The sequence below is a fragment of the Carassius gibelio genome, chromosome B13, assembly GCF_023724105.1.
Source record: "Carassius gibelio isolate Cgi1373 ecotype wild population from Czech Republic chromosome B13, carGib1.2-hapl.c, whole genome shotgun sequence".
In the NCBI taxonomy this organism is placed as follows: domain Eukaryota; kingdom Metazoa; phylum Chordata; class Actinopteri; order Cypriniformes; family Cyprinidae; genus Carassius; species Carassius gibelio.
Window position 1 is genome coordinate 4937258 of NC_068408.1, and position 21259 is coordinate 4958516.

The following is a 21259-nucleotide window of genomic DNA, read 5'->3' on the forward strand; positions in this document are numbered from 1 at the left end:
GATAATTCACATTTTTTAGCCTTCTGCATTTTAAAGCAAAAAAGAAAGAGTGAGCTGAAATTTAGCTTCTTAATATTGGTATGAGTTAATACAATAATATTGTATTTTTGCTTAATGCATATTTTAACTTTTACTTATTTGAGAATCTGTAAAAGACCTCTTATAGTATCTTTGTGAGTGTAAGAGTAGTCCAATTGTACTTCAGGTACTAATTCATCATGCAATTAATAGATAAATAAACAATTTTACATTAACTGAAACTTATTTTTGTTTTCGTTTAAACTTGATGAAGGCCTAAATACCACATAAATATCACAGTATACTTGTACTAAACCTCCAAAAGCTCCTGAAATCCAGGTCGGATAAAATAATCTTCCTCAGCACTCAATCGCGCCGGAGGCAGTAGATACTATTCATCTTCCGTCCACTAGGGGCGCTGCAATATTAACACGCAACGCAGGGAGGACATCTTAAAAACATCCGGTAGGGGTTTCTGCGGGCGGAACAGAAGGATTAATAGCTCCTAACAAATGTGTTTATAACCTATTTTATTTAATGTGAGATACATATTTGACATCTATTCACTGGAATCAAGAGTGTTACCTTCTCGGTCTGCTTTAGCCGGAGACGGATTGAATCTGAATCTGTATCGGTGTCGGTGAGTGTTTTTAGCTTACAGCTGAAGAGTCAGACATATTCTCGTTATGAGTCAGTTTTCACAACGGTACCATCACCTTTTTATTTATTTTTAATTTTTAATTCTAACGTATCAATGTTAATTTATGAGTATTTATTTAGTGTATAAACGTGTTAGTGTCAGGACATATAATAAAATTTTGTTTCTGAATGTTCCTGTGTTATATTACGTAACGTTTTCTATGTTATGCTCAATTCATTTATGTATTTTTCTTATTGATAACCGTTTGTCGCAACAGAATGTATATACATTTGATTTTAAATTTTGATGATTTAATTGCATTTTAAATTGTATTTACCATGATTGAAGGTTTTAAAACAAGACGAACCAATTAACATTTAGGCTTATGTTTAGATTTTACAAAAGATGAACACTAGCAGTATGGAAAGTGACAGACAAGGGGGAAGAACTAATATACTAAAACATATGATAGACGAACATAAATGTCCTGTCCAGCAGGAATACTCCTTTTCTTTGTACAGTGTTCACTGAATAATTGAAAGGTTTTTTTGTTCTTTCTGATTGAGGTGTGAAGGTGTTCTCCAGCAGTGATCATGAGTGACAGTCATCCTCTGCGACCGATGAGCTCCGCGTCTGAGATCGATCACCTTCATCTCCTGTCAGAGCAGCTCGGGGCTTTAGTTCCCGGAGAAGAGTACAGCGATGTCACCTTCGTGGTGGAGGAGAAGCGCTTTCCTGCACACAGAGTCATTCTAGCGGCACGCTGCCAGTATTTCAGGTTATTATTTGAGAGATGTTACATGTCTATTGGGGCGTTTTCTTGAATTAAATCACTTATGATAGGAACAGAATCCATTTTTTTGTACCGTAATGAAGCTAGGTCATTCTAAGAAATAGGATGCATGTCTTTCTTTTTTTTGATCAAATTTTTTTTGTATGATTTTAAACATTCAGAGAAATAATGTGACAAAAGTCATGCAGTCATTTGTTAATAAATTGCATTGGGTCATCTGAAGCTAAACTAATAGATTTTTGTAACACTTTATGATGCAATTCCATTAAATTATTAACTAAGTATAGCAGTTTTATTCATATCTGTTAATTAATATTAATATAACTGTTAAAAAAAAAAGTGAGTGAAAAGTGAGTGAAGTGACATTCAGCCAAGTATGGTGACCCATACTCAGAATTTGTGCTCTGCATTTAACCCATCCGAAATGCACACACACTGTGAGCACACACCCGGAGCAGTGGGCAGCCATTTATGCTGCGGCGCCCGGGGAGCAGTTGGGGGTTCGATGCCTTGCTCAAGGGCACTTAAGTCGTGGTATTGAAGGTGGAGAGAGAACTGTACATGCACTCCCCCCACCCACAATCCAGTCCGGCCTCATCATATGATTTCAAGTCCATTAAATAAAACTTGTACAGCTTTATTAGTTTATTAATAGATGTTTAAATGAAATTAGATTAATAAATGCCTTAGAAGTATTTTTAATTGTTAATTCATATACTGACTGAAGTAGGATATGATTATCTAAAAAACAACAACATGTTTTTATGTTTTCTACACAAAATCACAAAAGAAAAAAGATGACAAGATCTTTGTTTGTATTATAAAATTTACATCAGCTGTTCTTAATCATTTAGTTTGACATATTATTGGGAGACACATTTTGAGTCAATTTGGTTCAATGACAGATTCAGTGTTGCAGAGAGATACCCGTTTTGTAGAATGTTAATATCTTTTTTTTCCTCTTTGTCTTTTGTTTGGACTCTTCAGGGCTCTGCTGTATGGAGGGCTGAAAGAGTCCCGGGACCAGGCAGAAGTTCGGTTGGAGGAAACACGTGCTGAGGCTTTTTCCATGTTGTTGCGATACCTGTACACGGGCCGTGCCACGCTGAGTGAAGCCAGAGAAGAGACTCTGTTAGATTTCCTGGGGCTGGCTCACCGCTATGACCTCCAGCCACTAGAGGGCTCCATATGCGAGTTCCTCCGCACTTTATTGAGCCAGCGAAACGTCTGTCTGGTGTTTGATGTGGCTAGTCTGTACTGTCTGAATGGGCTGGCCGAGGCCTGCATGGCCTACATGGACCGGAACGCCACTGAAGTGTTGAAGTCAGATGGCTTTCTCACGCTTTCAAAGGTGAGTGACAGAAAATTTTACGGTAACATTTTATTTTAAGGTGTCCTTGGTACATATGTTTTATGCACTTACTATTATAATAACAATATGCATAATAACATGCAAGTAACTCTAAGCCAAACACTAATCCTAACTCTAACCATATAGTAGATGTAGTTAATAAATGTTACCCAATACTTAAATGTATAATTACACTGTAAAAAGGACACCTTAAAATAACGTTACCAATATGCTAATTTTAAAACATAATAATTACGTTGGCTTAAGAAAGCCAACTTACTGATTTAGACTATATAAGATTCTTCTTCTTTTGAGATTACATTTAACATGTATTTCCTTCTAGAGTTTCAGAACTTCAGCTGGGTTGACTCAAGTTGCTATGTCTTGCTTACTATTTCTGTTAAACGGACTTTTATCGAGGGCATCAAAACTTATAAAATAAGAAATTTCTGTGTTTAGGACAACATGTTAAAGCAGACTAGAAATGTACTTACATGTTAGCAACATGCTTATCATGCTAACAACATGCTAAACATATTAGAAATATGCTTTCAGCACATTGTTCATGTTAAACATGTTAATCATGCTAAAAACATGTAAGCAACATATGCTTATCATGCTTAAAAAATTCCAGCAAAATGTTAATCATGTTGAAACATGCTATAAACATGTTAACCATGTAAGAAATATGCTAATCATGCTAGAACCATCCTGGCAACATGCGAATCATGCTGAAAACATGCCAGCAACATGCTTATCATGTAAACAACATGTTATGAACATGTTAACCATGCTAGAAATACCTCAGCAACATACTAATCATATTAAAAACGTGTTAACAATATACTTGCTGCATGCTAATCATGTTTACAACATGTTAGTAACATGCTAGAACATGCCATCAATGTAGTAGCAACATGGTAATAATGCTAGAAACATGCTAACAACATGCTAATCACATTTAAGAGATGTTAACAACATGGTATCAACATCTAATTATTTAACTTAAAAATTTCAAGCTTTTGCAACTGCTTCAAACATTCAGGATCGGCTTTCTCAAGCCAACTTCAAAGTTTGTCTTGATTAACTTTTTCGTCTAGTTAAGATAAATGCATAATATGTCTGTTTCCTCGTTTCCTCTCTGCAGTTTGCCCTGTTGACCATTGTGAAGAGAGATTCCTTTGCTGCAAGTGAAAGGGAGATATTTCAGGCCCTCTGTCGCTGGTGTCACCACAACGGCGACGGCCCAGAAGCGAAGGAAGTGATGTCAGCAGTGCGTCTGCCCCTGATGACCCTCTCTGAAATGCTGAATGTGGTTCGTCCCTCGGGCCTCCTCAGCCCAGACGACCTGCTCGATGCCATACAGACCCGCTCGGAGAGCAGAGACATGGACCTTAACTACCGCGGCATGCTCAGTGCGTTTACTTCCCTCTGCTTATCAGTCTGTAGATACATGGGGCAAAAACGAGACATCCCAGGGTGGTGTCCGCATCAAATAAAATTACAAAAATGATTTTATAGACGCAGAAACCACATTAAATGCAAGTACAATGTCTGCTCTATTGTTTCAAATAATATTTGTGAAAATAAAATGTCGAAATATGGGTGAAATAATGTTCTATTGTTCCGTAAAAGACACATTAATGAAAAAATGATCATATGCTCATTCTGACCTGTGCTTATTAAAATATATGAAAGAAAAAGTGGCTATACAAAACTGTAAGTAGTACTTTAAGGACCAATTCTCACTGTTAACAAGCTTGCATATTAGAAGCATATTGGCTGTTTATTAGTACATTTTAATGCTCTATTCTATATGACCGTATTTTAGATCCCCCATACCTAAATTTAACAGCTGTCTCAATATTTGCAACAAATTAGGAGTTTATTGAGGCAAAAATCATAGTTAATAGTGAGAATTGTAACTGTGTCGAGTCTTTTAATGACATATAATGATTCTGGTTCTAAATGTGCTTGACAAGATTGATTTTTTTTTGCTATATGAACTATTGCTACACAGAATGAAATTTTAGTGGGTGCCTTCTGTAAATCGTGCTAAAAATGTGTGATATTATTTTATTTACTTATTTTTGCTTGGAAAAAAAAATAAAGTTAAACAGGACACATTCTAATGTATGGGAAAGAAACTAAAGTTGTGTGTTTTGATACTTGAGGTGGCAGGCGCTCTAATAGAGCCGAACATGTTTGAGCTGAGTCATACCCCGAGGTAGAAGAAACTGAAACTGCTTCATCTGTTTTGGTGTGATAAAATGTTTCCACTGCTGTGCTCTGTTTCTTGTAGTCCCAGAGGAGAACATTGCCACTATGAAACACGGTGCTGTGGTGGTGAAGGGTGAGATGAAGTCTGCTCTGCTGGATGGAGACACGCAGAACTATGATTTGGACCACGGCTTCTCAAGACACCCCATAGAAGAAGAGGGACGAGCCTCTGGCATCCAGGTCCGCTTGGGTCAACCCTCCATCATCAACCACCTACGTCTGCTGCTGTGGGACAAGGACAGCAGGTAATGCAACGACAACGGGTTAGTTCCTTCACAAAAATGATAGTTTTGTCAACATTTTTCACCCTTGTGTCATTCTAAACCCCAAAATAGATTCTCCGTGCTTTTGTTTTTCATATAATTAAAGGGAATGAGAATAGATGCTGATGAGCTCCATTTGCCCAAAAACCATATGAACCATAAAAGTAGCTATATGAGATATGATTGCTTTGGATACGAGACACGAGATCTAATGTTAAACTTAGCATAACATCTTGTGGCTCATTTTAAATATATACAGTATCCTTACTAAATTTTTGTTACATGTTTGTTATATTGTTCAGTGTTTCTCACAGATTTACACTCTATGTGTGGCGGCACTTTCCTCAAGGGACATATAGGATATTATTAAACAGCAAAGGGCTTATTTAAAATCCAAATTCATTCTCTGCCAGCAGGAGGCGCTTTAGGACTGGCAGAAATATAATAGTTTCCCTGGTAACGACCGTAAACAAAGCAGCGCTTAGGTTTTGACTTTTGAAAGGTGCAGAGCTCATGTTTATTCAACTAAGTCAAGGCATTTTGGAAAATGTATTTGTGGTGGTCAGTGTTGATATTGTGGTGGGTCGCCATAAATAAATCAATGAATGGGAAAAAAGGTTGTTATATGTGGTTTTTCTTATCCGTAGGTCATACTCGTACTATATCGAAGTGTCTATGGATGAGCTGGACTGGGTGCGTGTGGTGGATCACTCCAAGTTCCTTTGCCGCTCCTGGCAGCATCTTTATTTCCCAGCACGCGTCTGCAGGTAGAACCTGTTACACAAAACCAACTGGGCTTTGTTCATCTTTGAAAATCATTATTTTTTTAAAATCATTATTTTGTCATACTACTTCCATCAATTACATTAAATTTAAAGTAAGGCAAAAAAGACAAATTCAAACATATATCCTCTGAAGAGAACCGAAATGACTTACTGTGTTGTAAGATGTTATATTGGTAACTGATGTCTGTGTTTGTTAACATTTCTGTTTTCCTTTTTGTCAATGCAGGTTTATTCGTGTTGTGGGGACACATAACACTGTCAACAAAGTGTTTCACTTGGTGGCTCTGGAGTGCATGTACACACAGCGACCTTTAACGTTGGAGAAAGGCATACTGGGTAATGTAGTTTACCTAGTTTCGGGAAGTTACACATATTAGCTCGGCTCCTGAAACTCATCCCATGTCTCCCTGCAGTTCCCACAGAGAACGTCGCGACTGTGCAGGCTTGTGCGAGTGTGACAGAGGGTGTGAGTCGCTGCAGAAACGCCCTGCTGAACGGGGACACCAGCCACTATGACTGGGACTCGGGATACACCTGCCACCAGCTGGGATCTGGAGCCATAGTTATCCAGCTCGCTCAGCCATACATGCTGGGCTCAATGCGGTACGAGAGCTCACCGTCATCCATTTTTTTTTTTTGCATACATTTTGTATGCAAAGAAAAGAAAAATAATGACTTAATTCAACAATTTGTCTCCTTTAGTTTTTATTTTTTGTTTTCTTTGCTTTCAAAAAGAATTGTAATCGATTCATAACGTTATTATTGAACCACTGATGGCAGATGGACTATTCTGAGTATGCTTTTCTTGACCTTAACAGTTTAAATTACTTGGCAGTCAATGAGACAGTCACAAGCCTCCCGGTTTTCATCCAAAATATCAAGACAAACAAAGCTTTTATGGGTTTGGAACAACATGGCGTTAATGATTTATGACAAAGTTTTAATTTTGGGGTGGAGTATCCCTTTAAAAGTCTCATAAAAGTAGGCCATATGACTTACATGAACAGTAAGGCATGAAACAAACTGAAATTTTGAATCAGTTGTTTTCAAAAACCTTCTCTGCCACACATCTCAAATCTAATAACAGTGGAGACAAAAGCACTTAAAGTGGAAGAAAATGGAAGAAAACAGGGCGAGTTTTAATAAACCACAATATTTCAGAAGTGTAGCCAAAAACATAGCCACAAGATATGTTAACACAAGGCTAGAGACTAAAATTACAGTCCTACTTCTAAAATAATGATTTATACAACATCTAGAAAAGTAAGCAAACAATTTAAACTTTACAATTAGCTTTAAATCAAAATCAAACCTGTACAACAGTTTCTACACATCCTGACTATTGTACAAAGGAATGGTTTTCTGTTATACCCATGTTTCAGAACCCAAAACATGCCTTCAAGTTGGATTTACCCTCAATATGCTTTTCAATCACTGTACAATCACAAACATACTGACTGTGTGTGTTTATAGGTTGCTGTTATGGGACTGTGATGAGAGGAGCTATAGTTATTATGTGGAGTTGTCCACAAACCAGCAACATTGGGTGAGAGTCGTGGACCGCACTAAGGTGGCATGCAGGTCAGTAAAGGGTGTCTTTATTATCTCATTATTTGTCATTACTGTTTTCTCTCCCCAGTGTTTACATATAATTGTGAGTTGGTTCTCACATGTAATTCTTACAGGTCGTGGCAGACTCTGACGTTTGACAGACAGCCTGCATCCTTTATTCGTATTGTAGGAACTCACAACACCGCCAATGAGGTGAGTGATCTCTCTGAACACTCTCACATGATGTTCTGTGACTCTATCCAGCTTCAGGTTAAAGGAGAAGTTTATCCAAAAATTAAAACTTGATGAAAATTGATTCTCATGCCATGCAAAATGTAAATAAGTTTGTTTTTTAATGGGAACAGATTTGAAGAAATATAGCATTTACATCACTTGCCCACCAAAAGATCAGTGAATGGGTGCCGTCAGAATGAGTCTACATGGCTGATAAAAACATCACAATAATCCACGAGTAACCCACATGACTGTAGTCCCTTAATTAATGTCTTGTGAAGTGAAAAGCTGCATGTTTGTAAGAATCAAATATATCCTTAAAGTGTTTTGAACAGGTTATCCTCTTACATCAAAATCCACCAACATATTTTTTTCTTCTGACTGTTTTCGCTTGTAAACAGTGCTTGATCTGTGCATATATCTCTCCTGATTCAGATGTGAAAGCAATATTAACATATTAAGTCAAAATCTTTTATTGATGTTTCTTAAAAACAAGCTTTTTGTGAAGCTTTTCACTTCACAAGACATTAACGGATGGACTGGATTGATGTGTATTATTTGTCGGTACCCATTCAATGCAGAGGTAAGCAAGTGATATAATATTTAGCCAAATCTGTTCAGATGCAAAAACAATTTCATCTGCATCTTGGATGACCTGAGGGTGAGTGAATTTTCAGCTAATTTTTTTTCTTTTGTGAACTGTTCCTATAATGTTGCATTGAATGCAATATTTATCAAACTCAAATTTTTGGATGAAACTCTGAAGCCCTAATGCAGTTTTTCCTCATGCTGTCTCCACTAGGTTTTCCACTGCGTTCACTTTGAGTGCCCCGCACAGGCGGATATGGTTGTTAAAGAAGGAAGCCCTGGACCAGATCAGCCCAAACCAGAATGCAGCTCCCAGAACTCAGATTCACAGGGCCTGATGTCCCAAAAACCCTCCACATCTCCACACACATAAGCTATGGATGATTTCTCCATGCTGCTCACTTTCACTAAGTATGACAAGACACACTTGAGATGCTCAGCTTAAAAGGATGTTCTCAAGGTTATGTGCTGCTAAAGAAGGAACTTTATATTTATGAGACAATACTTGAGCTGAATGTATAACATGATGGTGAATAGAATAATGACTGTCACATGCACTTGTTTTATGATGTTCAGATAACTATAACAACCATAATAATAAAAGTATTACAGACCTAAACTTTTTGCAATACAGTCTTATTTATTAGAACTAACCATTGTTTAGTAGGTGGAATAGGAAAATTGAAATCATTCTAGCTGAACAATACCACATAACAACATAAGCGTGATTTATATGGTTTTTAGTTTTATTTGAAATGTTTAGTTTCTAAACGTCTCTCTTGGATTTAATGCCGCCAATAATTTTAACACATAAAATATTGTGGTTAACAAGAGAAATGGGATGCATTTACTTTTACTTTTGAATAGTTTTTTCATGCTTATTTTATTTTTTTTTGCATCAAATCATCTTATGCCAAATTAAAGTTTGCATCGAAACTAATTTAGTTTGATTGGACAACAAAAGATATGAGTGTTTTCTCTTTCCTTTTTTTCATTGTTTTGTTTTTTTATCCTTTGCTTGACTTGGGTTCGAACCCACCAAATAAGAAGCCTAACCTGATTTTACCAAGTGAGACATGTTCCTGGGATAACATCGTTGTTGACCCTGGAACAACATTGTGATTAACCAATCAGATTTGAAGAACCAGTTTATAGATTTTGTGACGTTTATGCTTAAAATCAGTGTTTGGTGCTTGTACATCAGTGTCATTCATCTATCATTTCCTCTGATTTTAGGGATTACTCATGGTTAAGGTTAGGTTTAGGTGTAGGGATATGGTTAAGAATATATTTTTGGAGTAAAATGTTGTTCCAGGGTCAACAAAATATGTTGACCTAGGAACACATCGGACTTGGCAAAATCAGGACGTGCAAATAAGAATCACTTGTTCTCACAAATGGATGCTCACAAATGAATATCATAAGTTTTTTTTATAATGCTATTTAGAATTGGGGCTGATTTATTGTCAGGTGATGGAGAGAAACACAGACAATGAAACAGATCTAGACAATTTATTCAGATCATATTTAGATTCAGATCAATATATATTAGCTGTTATAAAATAGAATTAATTTACAAACGATCAGAATTTGATTAACTATTGCCAATGTAAATAACTACAATGACACCAAATTGCACAATTTTGCGGTGGTTTACGACGTAAAAGCCTGACGTACGTTATAAAATACGATAGAAAACATAAAAATGATTTTTTTTTTCAGATTATTATTATTATTATTTTTTGTCTAAAGATAAATAAAACATACATGAAGAATAACAAAATAAACTGTTTTACCATTCAATTTGTGTAACAAATTTGTTTGTAACGTATTCAAATCCGATTCGTTCACTTAAAAGATTCATTCAATATGTAAAAGATTCATTCGCAAACGAAGACACGTCACGTAAGAGCGAGCGATGTCAAGATGGACAGGCAGTGACATGTCCTCATCCTCAAAAACAACCACCAAAATGACTCAAGGTAAAGGTTAATATAACCCACACTAAACATATATGTTCACTTTAAGGATAAACGTGGTTTGTGTCGACTAAATTGTCGATCGTTAATTAACGTTACACGAAAACTTCGAAATTCAAGATGTTACGTTCGCACTGTAACAAGACAGCGACAACCGTTACGAGTGCTAAATACGGTCATCTTCATACACATTTAACATATGAAATACTGAAAACCACGTTCTATAACAAAATGTTTACATTTGAGATCGTGCTGAGTGAACTAACGTTAGTAGGCTCAAGCGCGCGCTTCGTGAAGTTCGCGCGCCATTATTTGCTAACACGTTCTCCGCTAAATAATGGAGTCTGAATAATAAGATAAAACTCCAGATTAAATTGTTGACACAGATCTGAGAGGTTAAAAAATTATTTAGATATCATTTAAATTCAGTGTTTGATTAATCGGAGGTAACGTTATCTGTTAGGCCTACTTTTGTATGCTAATATATTGGAGTTTGGATTGCCATTTGATGTGTAATGAAATATTTACAGGGTTCCTTTAAAAGTTTAAAAGGTTTTAATTCTCCCTTCCAAAGTATTAAATCGGATCAGAAACCCTTATTCCTGGTTTCAAAGACAAGGTTTAAGAGGAACGTTAGTCCCAAACTAAAATGCATGTTGAGTCTATCTTAACTGAAAGCAACTTCAACTGACATACAGAAAAATATGCCAGTAATACTGATTTTGATCAAGATGGACAAAAGGAAGTTTATGTTTTATTTATTTATTTTTCTCTCTAAGGCACACAAAAAAACAACATAAGTTAAATGTCCTAAATAAATTCTAAGATTGGCTTAATCCTGATAAATATTGTATGCACCAAACAGAAAAAAAATCTTGTTTTTGTTTTCCAATATAAATATTGTGACACCATTAAATCAAGATACATTTATATTCACATACAAACACATTTAGATTTAAACTTGAGATGAATTCTTGTTTTCTGAGAAACTGAACAATATTACATTTCACTGCTGGTCATATTCTCTCCATATAACCATGTATGTGACAAATCTGGAATCTGGAATCTAATGCTTAAAACAAGAACTCACGGTCAATGAGGAATAAAAACTTGTTTGATGAAGTTTTTTTCTGTGTCCTTTGGAAGGTGATTGTTTCTATTTTCATCAAACTGAATTAATTTTGATCAATTTTTCAGAAGAAAAAAAGGTTTTCCATCATATTTTAACTGAAACCTAACTGAATTAATTTTGATCAATTTCTCAGAGGAAAAAAAAGGTTTTCCATCGTATATTCACTGAAACCTAGCCCAAGTGCAATAGCCACATAATGACTTTGACTGGTTTCCAGTTACATCATTATTACACGGTGGTTTCTTTCTTGTAACATGGAGGTCGAAACAAGTTTAAAAACCACTGAATGCAACAACATATTTTTAGTTTACATGTATATGTTTTTTTTAGTGTACATGTATATGTTTTATACTTCAGTCAAATAGCCTTTTAATGAATATGACTGGTTTCTAGTGAAACCGTTACAATGCCATGGATGTATATTTTTCAACAGAGAAAAGTCTTGTGAGCAGTGATGGTAGCAAATCGTCCATGGCGAAAAGATCAAAACGAAATAAACTCTTATTCATTAAAAAATTACCAGAGTTGTGAGTAAAGTTGCAAGCTTTAAATGTATAATAGTCTCAAAAACTAGTTATTAGTCTCCAAAAATTGTTATTACTAATAGGACAAAAATTAAGAAATTTAAGTTTTCATTATAAGACAGCCAAATATTGTCCTGTAGTCCAGGTTTGGTATGTAAGCTTATAGTTTATTTCGAAATATTACCATGTTACATACATGTAGGTTTCCGTAGTGTAGTGGTTATCACGTTCGCCTAACACGCGAAAGGTCCCCGGTTCGAAACCGGGCGGAAACACATTTTGGTTATTATTTTTTATTATTATTATTGGTTAAACACAAGCTTATGAATGTGAACATATAAGATCTGTATAAAATGTATCTTAAAGACTTAAGGACTTAAAGTTGAATTCAGAACAGCATACTAGCACACTACCGTGGTAGAAAGATAATAAGAGTAGTATGCTAGCATGCGGTACTAAATTAGCATTAGCCCCCACAAAGGTGATCTCTAACTTCATAATACTAAAAATAATTATAAAAATGCTTTTTTCCATTAAATAGCCTATATTTATCTATGGATAAAAAATATTAAGTGTTATTACCTTGATTTTTTTGACTCATAACAAATTGACAAATCTGAGACAAACACATAAGTATTTTTGAATATTTTTCAACAGAGAAAAGTCTGGTGAGAACTGATGGTAGCAAATCGTCCATGGCGAAAATATAAAAATGAAATAAACTCTTACTCATTAAAAAATTACCAGAGTTGTAAGTAAAGTTGCAAGCTTTAAATGTATAATACTCTCAAAAACTAGTTATTAGTCTCAAAAAATAGTTATTACTAATAGAACAAAAAAAGAAATGTAAGTTTTCACTATAAAACAGCCAAATATTGCCATTTAGTCCAGGTTTGGTATGTAATTTATTTTGAAATATTACCATGTTACATACATGTAGGTTTCCGTAGTGTAGTGGTTATCACGTTCGCCTCACACGCGAAAGGTCCCCGGTTCGAAACCGGGCGGAAACATCATTTTGCAACCATCGGTTTGTTTTACATCCCTGAATTGGTCTATCCTTCCTCATTTATGCTATAGTCTTGAAAAAAAAACATGTTCATTTTCAAAGGCTTGTACAATCAATTAAAAAATGTAAACCTTAACTACTCCTCCACAAGATGGCGTAATAGAACCAGCAATGCTGGTTCTTACGAAGTGTTGATCTTACACAGACAAAACCTCCCAACCTTCTTCTAACCTGCAATCTATCTCATTATTATCGCTTCACTCCTCCAGTTTTAACATCTCTCTCTTTCCTTCCATTGCATTTGCAGAAGGTTTTTCTCTGTATTCCCTTTGATCCTCCTCCTTCCTCTTCCCATGCCCTGTAGAAGCTCTAATGAGACGCTTTGGCTCTTCTTGACCCGTCAGCCACAGTCAAATTCACGTGACCAGACACGGACATGTTCTGTCCACCTCCATTTGTTTTGTTCCTTTTTTTGGTATTCGCACGCAGAGAGAAATGGTCTCAGTGGCTGCTGCAGCAGTCTTGTTTGCCTTCTGTAGTTTCTGGCAGTTTAGCAGCACTTTGATCAGTGGATCGAGCGATGGTAGATCGGCCCGCCGTGACGATAGCTGGGTCGCTTCGCTGTGCCACAGAGTCTGCAGTCTGTTTATTTGCACCAATGGAGCAGAACAGCTCACTGTGCCAACAAAACCCAGTATATCTCATTAAGGGGCCAAGCAGTCAACGTTTGATACATTACAGGAGTAGTTCAACCAAAAATGAAAATTGGCTCAATATTTACTAACCCTCAGGCTATCCGAGATGTAGATGAGTTCATCATCATCAGAACATATTTGGAGAAATGTATCATTATAGTGTTGGGCAGTATGGTTATTTTTCATATCGTCATATCATCAGCCCGTGAGATCGACAATACACAGTATTATCTTGCGTGGGTGGAGCTTTGTTCGTGTCATAGCATAACTATTTGGTGTTTTAAACCACGCAGGTGCACGAGAGAGAGCCTATGGAATCACCAATAATCAAAAAAATATACTTTCAAACATACTGATAAACTAACGTAAAACAGCTAGTTCATATATAGTTGGACGCAACTGTCATATCACGCGTCCTGTGACAATAAATCCTGCTGGAAGTTATCAGTCTAAATGTTCTGTAAAGTCCGTAACCGGTGAAAATCAATAGTAGATTTCATTTAAAGTCCAGCAGTTTAACACTAATATTGGGCATAACTGAACACATTAAATATAAAGTATTTAAAACAGGTAAGTTCATATGTTTGGAGTAAATTTAATTGAACTGATGCATCTGTCATACAGCGCTCTGGACCGCGCGCTTTATGACGAGAGCGACGCACCGCCACAAAAATAAGAGATGCATTCTAACATAACTGTGGCATTTAACTCAGTGTTAGTGAGGGTTCAGTGTTAGTGAGGGCTCGTTTAAAATATTGCACATATATAGGCCTTTCAGATTACTTGTTAAAGTGCAATGAAATATCTTATGTCTGCAGACGATGTACATCTGTTTGTGGATGAAGACTTTGTAACTAGCAAAACTATGTATTTTGCATGCATCACATTATAGTGCGGGGTGCATGAAAATAATAACAAGGTGGCAGAGCGAACATTCATCCATAGTGGTTCTCACATAGTCCTTCTACATCATCACCACATAGTGTGTGTTATAAGTGATCAGTCTTTAAGAGAAGGACTACATGAGAACCACTATGGATGAAAAGTTCGCTCTGCCGCCTTGTTATTATTTTGTCTTTAATTAATTTGTTATGCCAAGAAAGAGTTAATCTCTCATGTTTGAGAAGAGCGCGATGCCGTGTAGCAGCCATTAAATGTGTGGGACACCAACTCCATTTCTCTTTCATTTCATGGATTTAATGAGTTATCCGAGTCAAAGCGTACCACTTCAACGACTACAGGCTCTAATCCTCCTGCGCGCGCGTGTGAAATGCGGTAATGAAGTGAAATAGCTGGGCAGTTTGATAGCCGAATTATAATAAGCAGCCTAATAAAAATAATAGTTATTATTATTATAATCTAATACATTAATAGGAGAATGAGCCTAATATCATCTTATCGACAGAGAAATCAGCTTATGTCGATATCTCTGACTATCGTCTATACACGATACAATCGTCTATCGGCACAACCCTATATCATTACATTGCTTGCTCATCAATGGATCCTCTGCAGTGAATGGGTGCCGTCAGAATAAGAGTCCAAACAGCTGATAAAAACATCACAGTAATCCATAGTTAATCCACACCATTCCAGTCCATCAATAAATATCTTGTGAATTTTGTTAAGAAACTAATCCATCATTAAGGCATTTTGACTCCAAACCATTGCTTCTGGCCATAATATTGCTTTCTTAAGTGAAAATTCTAAATTTATCCAAATTTGTTCCTGTGAAGAAAAAAAACCATTTACATCTGAGATGGCCTGAGGTTGAGTACATCTGCTGCAAATTTTCATTTCTTTTAACACATTTGCATGTAATAAATTTGATGGCAAGCATGCCACAGGAGAAAACGTGTTTTCTTTAATCTGCTACTGGGTTGTGCTTCCTTTACAAATATTTTAAAGTGCTTCCTTACTGTTTTTCCTATACAAGTATCACCAAATATGAAGGAAGGAATTCTATTTGACTATTTACAGGGTATCTGCAGAATTAAAAAAGAAAAATTTAAGGCAATTTATGAACGATTCTTAGAGCTGCACAAATAAAATGAACACTGTATGAGTGGTGTTGGACAATTTCTATGGTAACATAAAGTATTGAGCCATAAAATTACATGATTTACATTTGAGATACAGGTTTTCACAAAAACAGGCCGTATTGATTGCAAATTCAAAAATAAGAGAAGAAAAGAAAATGTGGTACTTATTAAAATAATCACCCTTTACTTCAATATATGAACACAGACAACCGCTGTTAAAAGATTTATATAAAGTTACCCATTCTATGACAAGTAAAATAATGGCAATTTACGGTAATCTGATGAAGAAGGCTGTCCTGGGAGTAACTGCAAGTTCTGTATCTTCTTGTGTGGCAGTATTATGCCTTAACGCTGACACCTGTCACACAAGAAGACACGGTGCTTGCAGCTACTCCAAGGAGAGCCTTGGAGCTCAACCAGGTTCTGGCACTGGAGTATTTACATGTGGTGTTATCATAAGAGAACTATTCATTTTAAATATTGCGGTTATAGCAATATAAGCAATAATAGCTAATAGCAATAATAACAGTATATTGTCACACACTAAATTAACACAATATCAATAATTGTTGCTTTGAATATCACACTTATCGTCAATACCGGTATATCGCAACACCCCTAATTCAAATAGAGACACTTGCGCCATGTTTTGACTTGAAACATGGAATGCTCATATTTAGTCAATGAAATCATTGCCTTTTGAAGTTTAATCCAGCCTTATCGCGACTCTTGTCTTGTCATCCCCAACTGTAAGACCTCTTGAAATTATAATTAAGACATTTCTTATACCATTTAAATGTTTTAATATGTATTCAGTTCTTTTTTAATTATTATTTCCCCACATTATTTTTGATCAAATAAATGCAGTAAAAGAGACTATAAAGGGCTCAAGCAGCAGGCGACAAAACTGTAGTTCACGCTTCTAAAAAACTGTTGATATTGTTCTTATCATGTTCAACTTTTATTCCTGTTGTGAACAGGCCTTTATACTTTAATAAAAAAAAGTGGTTATTTATTTAATGAAAAACTACTTTGCACACTTAGTCTAGTTAGGTTATTATTAACATGGCAAGAGGGGAATTTTGTTGAACACCCCACACCACAACCCCATAACACATTACTGTAGACATTACATTACTGCAACAAGAGTCCAATCCAGTTATAACCAGATTAATGTTTCTTATAAGAGGGATGCTTTCTGTTATCCTATCCACAGCCCTATAAACACTGAAACACTTGTCAATAAAGCTCTCGCTCTTTCTTGGGAAATAATTAAAGGATAAGAGAAGCACTCGTTTATGGAGAGACATGCACACATAAAGATTTCCCATGAAATCCATGGCTGTTTGTATCTAAAACATTCCTCTTCTGAAATTGGCCCTCATGAATAAAGCAGCTGTATTGACATGTTGAGTTTCTAGAACAGCATGTAGAAGATTTTCTTTTATTTTTATAATAGCGTTTTTAAAATTAAGAATCTATCTATCTATCTGTCTGTCTGTCTGTCTGTCTGTCTGCCTGTCTGTCTGTCTGTCTGTCTGTCTGTCTATCTATCTATCTATCTATCTATCTATCTATCTATCTATGTCCATCTGTTTGTCCATCTGTCCATTTCTACCTTTTAAAACTCTGAGATAATTGCCTGGTCAAGACAACATTAAAAAGTCAAACTTTCTCTTCTAGACAAGTCTGAATCATAGCAAGGTTTGAAGATCAATACTTGATGAATGTTTGTTTTAAAAGGTTACTTTTATGTTTGAAAGTTTGTTCTTAAAAAGTGACACTTAAACAAAAGGTTTTTTAGTGATATTAATGGTTCCATAAAGAGCCTTTTAGCATCCATACGATTTTAACTCTTTCCCCGCATTCATTTTTGACAAAAGTTGCCAGCCACCATCAGCGATTTTGATGATTTTCACTCAAATTTGATCTACAACAAAATATGAGTATATTTTTCTGTATGAATATTTGAAAATGCCATACACCAAAATAAAGATCAGAGCCTCCACTTTTAAATAAAAAATATCTGTTTTATTCTATCTTTCTATCTTCTATCATTCGATTCTATCATTATTTTATTTTTTTTAATCAACACTTGAATATAGGTAGGTTTCATAAAAATGCATAATTTGGAGCAAAAGGCATTTTTATCAAAAACTACATCTAGGGATGTGCAAAAAATCGGGGTTAAAATGTAAGTTTTATGGGATGGTTGCCTTGGTAAAGTTAGCATTTTAGGGGCTAAATATCACGTTATTTCTATTGGGGTCGCTTCCACCCGCGGACATGAAAAACAACCACAGACTTGGCAACATTGGTTGGCATTTACTTCACCGAGCCGTAATTCACTGACAATCTACACAAAATCGATTTTAAAATCGGTGGCGATTCTTTGTCAATTTTGAAAGCGATTTTGTGTTAGTTGTCGGTAGACTACGGCTCTGTGTAGTAACTGCCGCTCCACCTGAACCAGTGTTGCCAAGTCTGCGGTTGTTTTTCATGTCCGCGGTTTGAAGCAACCCCAATACCAATAACGTGATATTTAGCCCCTCAAATGCGAATTTTACCAAGACAACCATGACAAAAAACAAAACGTATATTTTAACCCCGGGAAGCATTTTTTTTTATCTGGGAACCTCCTGGAATCGCGATTAGTTTTGGACTAGTTTTGAGAAGCATCAGGGCAGGATTTGTTGTGTAAACCGGGCAACCCTGATCTGAACACACGTGCTGAAGATAATACTTCTAATTAAAGGAGGGCCTTTACTGATGAGATGTGCATGAAAATCGCATTCGATTTTTTGCACAGCCCTAACTACATCTGGATAATATTCAGTATGATTATCAAAAGCATAAATCGAGTAAATCGCTTGCATCAACACTTCCAAGTTTGCACAGACACATACCACACTTGGATCAACATTTTACTCTGTAACATTATGCTATTTCCATTTATATGCTGTCTATTGATGATGATCAGATTATTTTAAATATGCATTTTTTTAAATAAGAAAAAGCTTGTTTCTCTATCCTGTTCACATGTATTTTTGTTCTGAAGATTTTTTTAACTTGTTCAGAGGATGTGTAATAGCCCCCAGAGTTTATTTCACTGAAAACACGAAAAGCCATAAAAACTTATGAAAGGTGGAGAAGCGTTGTCTTCTAAATGACGAGATAACTCGTCAATGGTGGTTGAAATTACGTTTAAAAAAAAAAAAATTTTTTCAGCGATGCCATAGAAGAACCATTTTTGGTTTGTCAAAGAACCTTTCAGTGAACACTTCTTAAAATAACAATTTTTTTATTTAAGTTAAAAGTTTTACACAGATTAAAGAACTATAAAGACCCATAGGTACCACTTTACAATAAGACTGCATTAGTTAACCTTAGTTAATGCATTAACATTCACAATTAACAATAGCTACATTTGCTACAGAAGTTATTAATCTTTGTAAAAAAAAAGTTAATTCATGTTAGCTCATTAAATTATTATTTTTTTTTTTTACAATTTTTACAACGTGTTATAAAAAATCTGAATACCTAAGATTAGTGAATGCTCAAAATAATTTTTAATTGCCACTTTATGTGACTAATGAAGTCCTTATGTATGTAAAGTGTGAACAAACAATAAAGAATCAGTGTTGTAGTTAAAATGGAAAAAAATAGTTTGAAAATGAATAGCCTATTAATTCTTAATATTTAAGTATTTGGCACTGTGATGAACAACATAGCAAATCCACAAATCTAAATAGCTATTTTAATACTTTTAGAAAGTAGTGAGGCTGCTTTATTTATGGGGTTTCCAAAGTAAAGGCTGCTTTATTCCCCTGCAGTTTAGCACCATCTGCTGTCAGACAGGGAATGTGCTTTCATTCAGTGCGTCTCTCACGTTTTCCTCCATGTGCTTCTCATGTGTGCTAGTTTATATCAGAGCACACGCTATTTCAAGCAGCATACAGCGTTGTTGTGCATTTTGACCAGTTGATGGGAATAGTATTCTTAAAATGCATTCCAAATTCTGAATAATTTGTAATATATAATTATTAACGGTATTATTAACAATGGGGTTGTGCATCGATAGTCAAACATTCGAATATTCGTTCTTCTCTATTTGTTCGTAAAATTAAAATCATATTCGAATTTTGCTATATTTTTGCTTGCCATAAAAAAAAAAATCCACAATTAAACCTAATTCGGTCACTTTCTGTGATTCTCCACAGAATATTTGAAGATGTATGCAAGCAAAAAAGAATGAATGAATGAATGAATAAGAACTGCAGTCTTCTACAGTACTTCAAATATGCCGTGGAGAATCACAGAATGTGACCGAATTCAAGAACATTGTTGCGGCATCTCTCAAGCAACGTATAAACACAGCTAACTTGGAGAATGCACTGAAAATTCCTCTTCTCGGCCCAAACATCTCAGGTTTCTCAATGAAAACATGAGAGAAGTAAGAAAAAAAACCTTTTTGGACATTATCAGAACATTTTCCGTGATGCGAGTGGTGTGGATGCAGCCGCCGCCACCACCAACGATGAAGAGGATGCAATGCCCACTCGTCGGAAAAGGCTGAGCCAGTTCTTCAGCGATGATTATACAGAGAGTCTAGCCGAGACCAGAGGGAACAGTTCCTGCTGGAGCCATGTATTGCAGCAGATGAAGATCCCATTCAGTGGTGATACGAAAACACGAAGCGCTTCACAAAACATATTCACTTAGCACACTGTTATTTGTGAGTCCCGCCAACGTCTGTGCCGTCAGAGCGCGTTTTCTCCGCGGCCGGCCTCATTGTTAACAGAATAAGGAACTGACTTTCCCCCGATCATGTTTACATGCCTGTGTTTCTTAACAAGAACATGTAAAACAATAGAAAAAAAAGCAAAAAAGATTTGCTGACAGTTTCAAGGTTTCAAAGTTAAGTGGAAGCTACAATAGTCAAATTGCTACAGGCTGCTTTATTTACGTTTTTTCTTTGTTTACTTTTTTTCAGTCTGTACTTTTGTTTGTTTGCACACATTGTTAAAGGTTTTCAGCTACAAAACACGATGTGTAATGTTCAAGCTTATTGTAAGCTCGTTCAAAAATGACGGAAACAATAAATGTTGCTGAAAAATAACATCTGTCTTATTAAACTTAATTTAAATAAACGAATATTTTTTGTGAGCTCAAATATTCGAATGTGATATTTGCGGAAAATGCCCATGCCTAATTAACAAGTGCCCTTGATAACAATATTGTACATATAAATACCGTGATATATCGCATTACCGAATACCGGCACATGTCTACTCAATATACAGTATTAAATTAAGATAAACAAGGTTCTAAACCAAAACAAACTATCTATAATGCTTACAAGAATAGGTTACATC

At 35.7% G+C, this 21259-nt stretch overlaps 1 protein-coding gene and 2 non-coding genes across 6 annotated transcripts; all 3 read left to right on the top strand.

Moving 5' to 3' along the window:
- Positions 1-458: 458 nt before the first annotated feature.
- LOC127970646 (BTB/POZ domain-containing protein 9) lies at positions 459-9122 on the top strand. Of its 4 annotated transcripts, none has more exons than XM_052573311.1 (11): positions 459-658; positions 1225-1436; positions 2439-2802; positions 3950-4217; positions 5105-5327; positions 5993-6112; positions 6357-6466; positions 6544-6733; positions 7604-7711; positions 7816-7894; positions 8718-9122. In XM_052573311.1, the coding sequence occupies exons 2-11, from the start codon at positions 1252-1254 to the stop codon at positions 8874-8876; spliced, it is 1806 nt and encodes a 601-aa protein (XP_052429271.1). In that variant the 5' UTR covers positions 459-658; positions 1225-1251; the 3' UTR covers positions 8877-9122. The 4 variants fall into 4 exon arrangements, with proteins under 4 accessions (XP_052429271.1, XP_052429273.1, XP_052429272.1 ...); XM_052573313.1 differs by having other exon boundaries at positions 1233-1436; XM_052573312.1 differs by having other exon boundaries at positions 459-652; positions 1233-1436.
- Positions 9123-12340: 3218 nt separating this feature from the next.
- On the top strand, positions 12341-12413 carry trnav-aac (transfer RNA valine (anticodon AAC)). The gene has a single exon. It is a non-coding gene; the product is annotated as a tRNA-Val (tRNA).
- Positions 12414-13078: 665 nt separating this feature from the next.
- On the top strand, positions 13079-13151 carry trnav-cac (transfer RNA valine (anticodon CAC)). The gene has a single exon. It is a non-coding gene; the product is annotated as a tRNA-Val (tRNA).
- The last annotated feature ends 8108 nt before the right edge of the window (positions 13152-21259 follow it).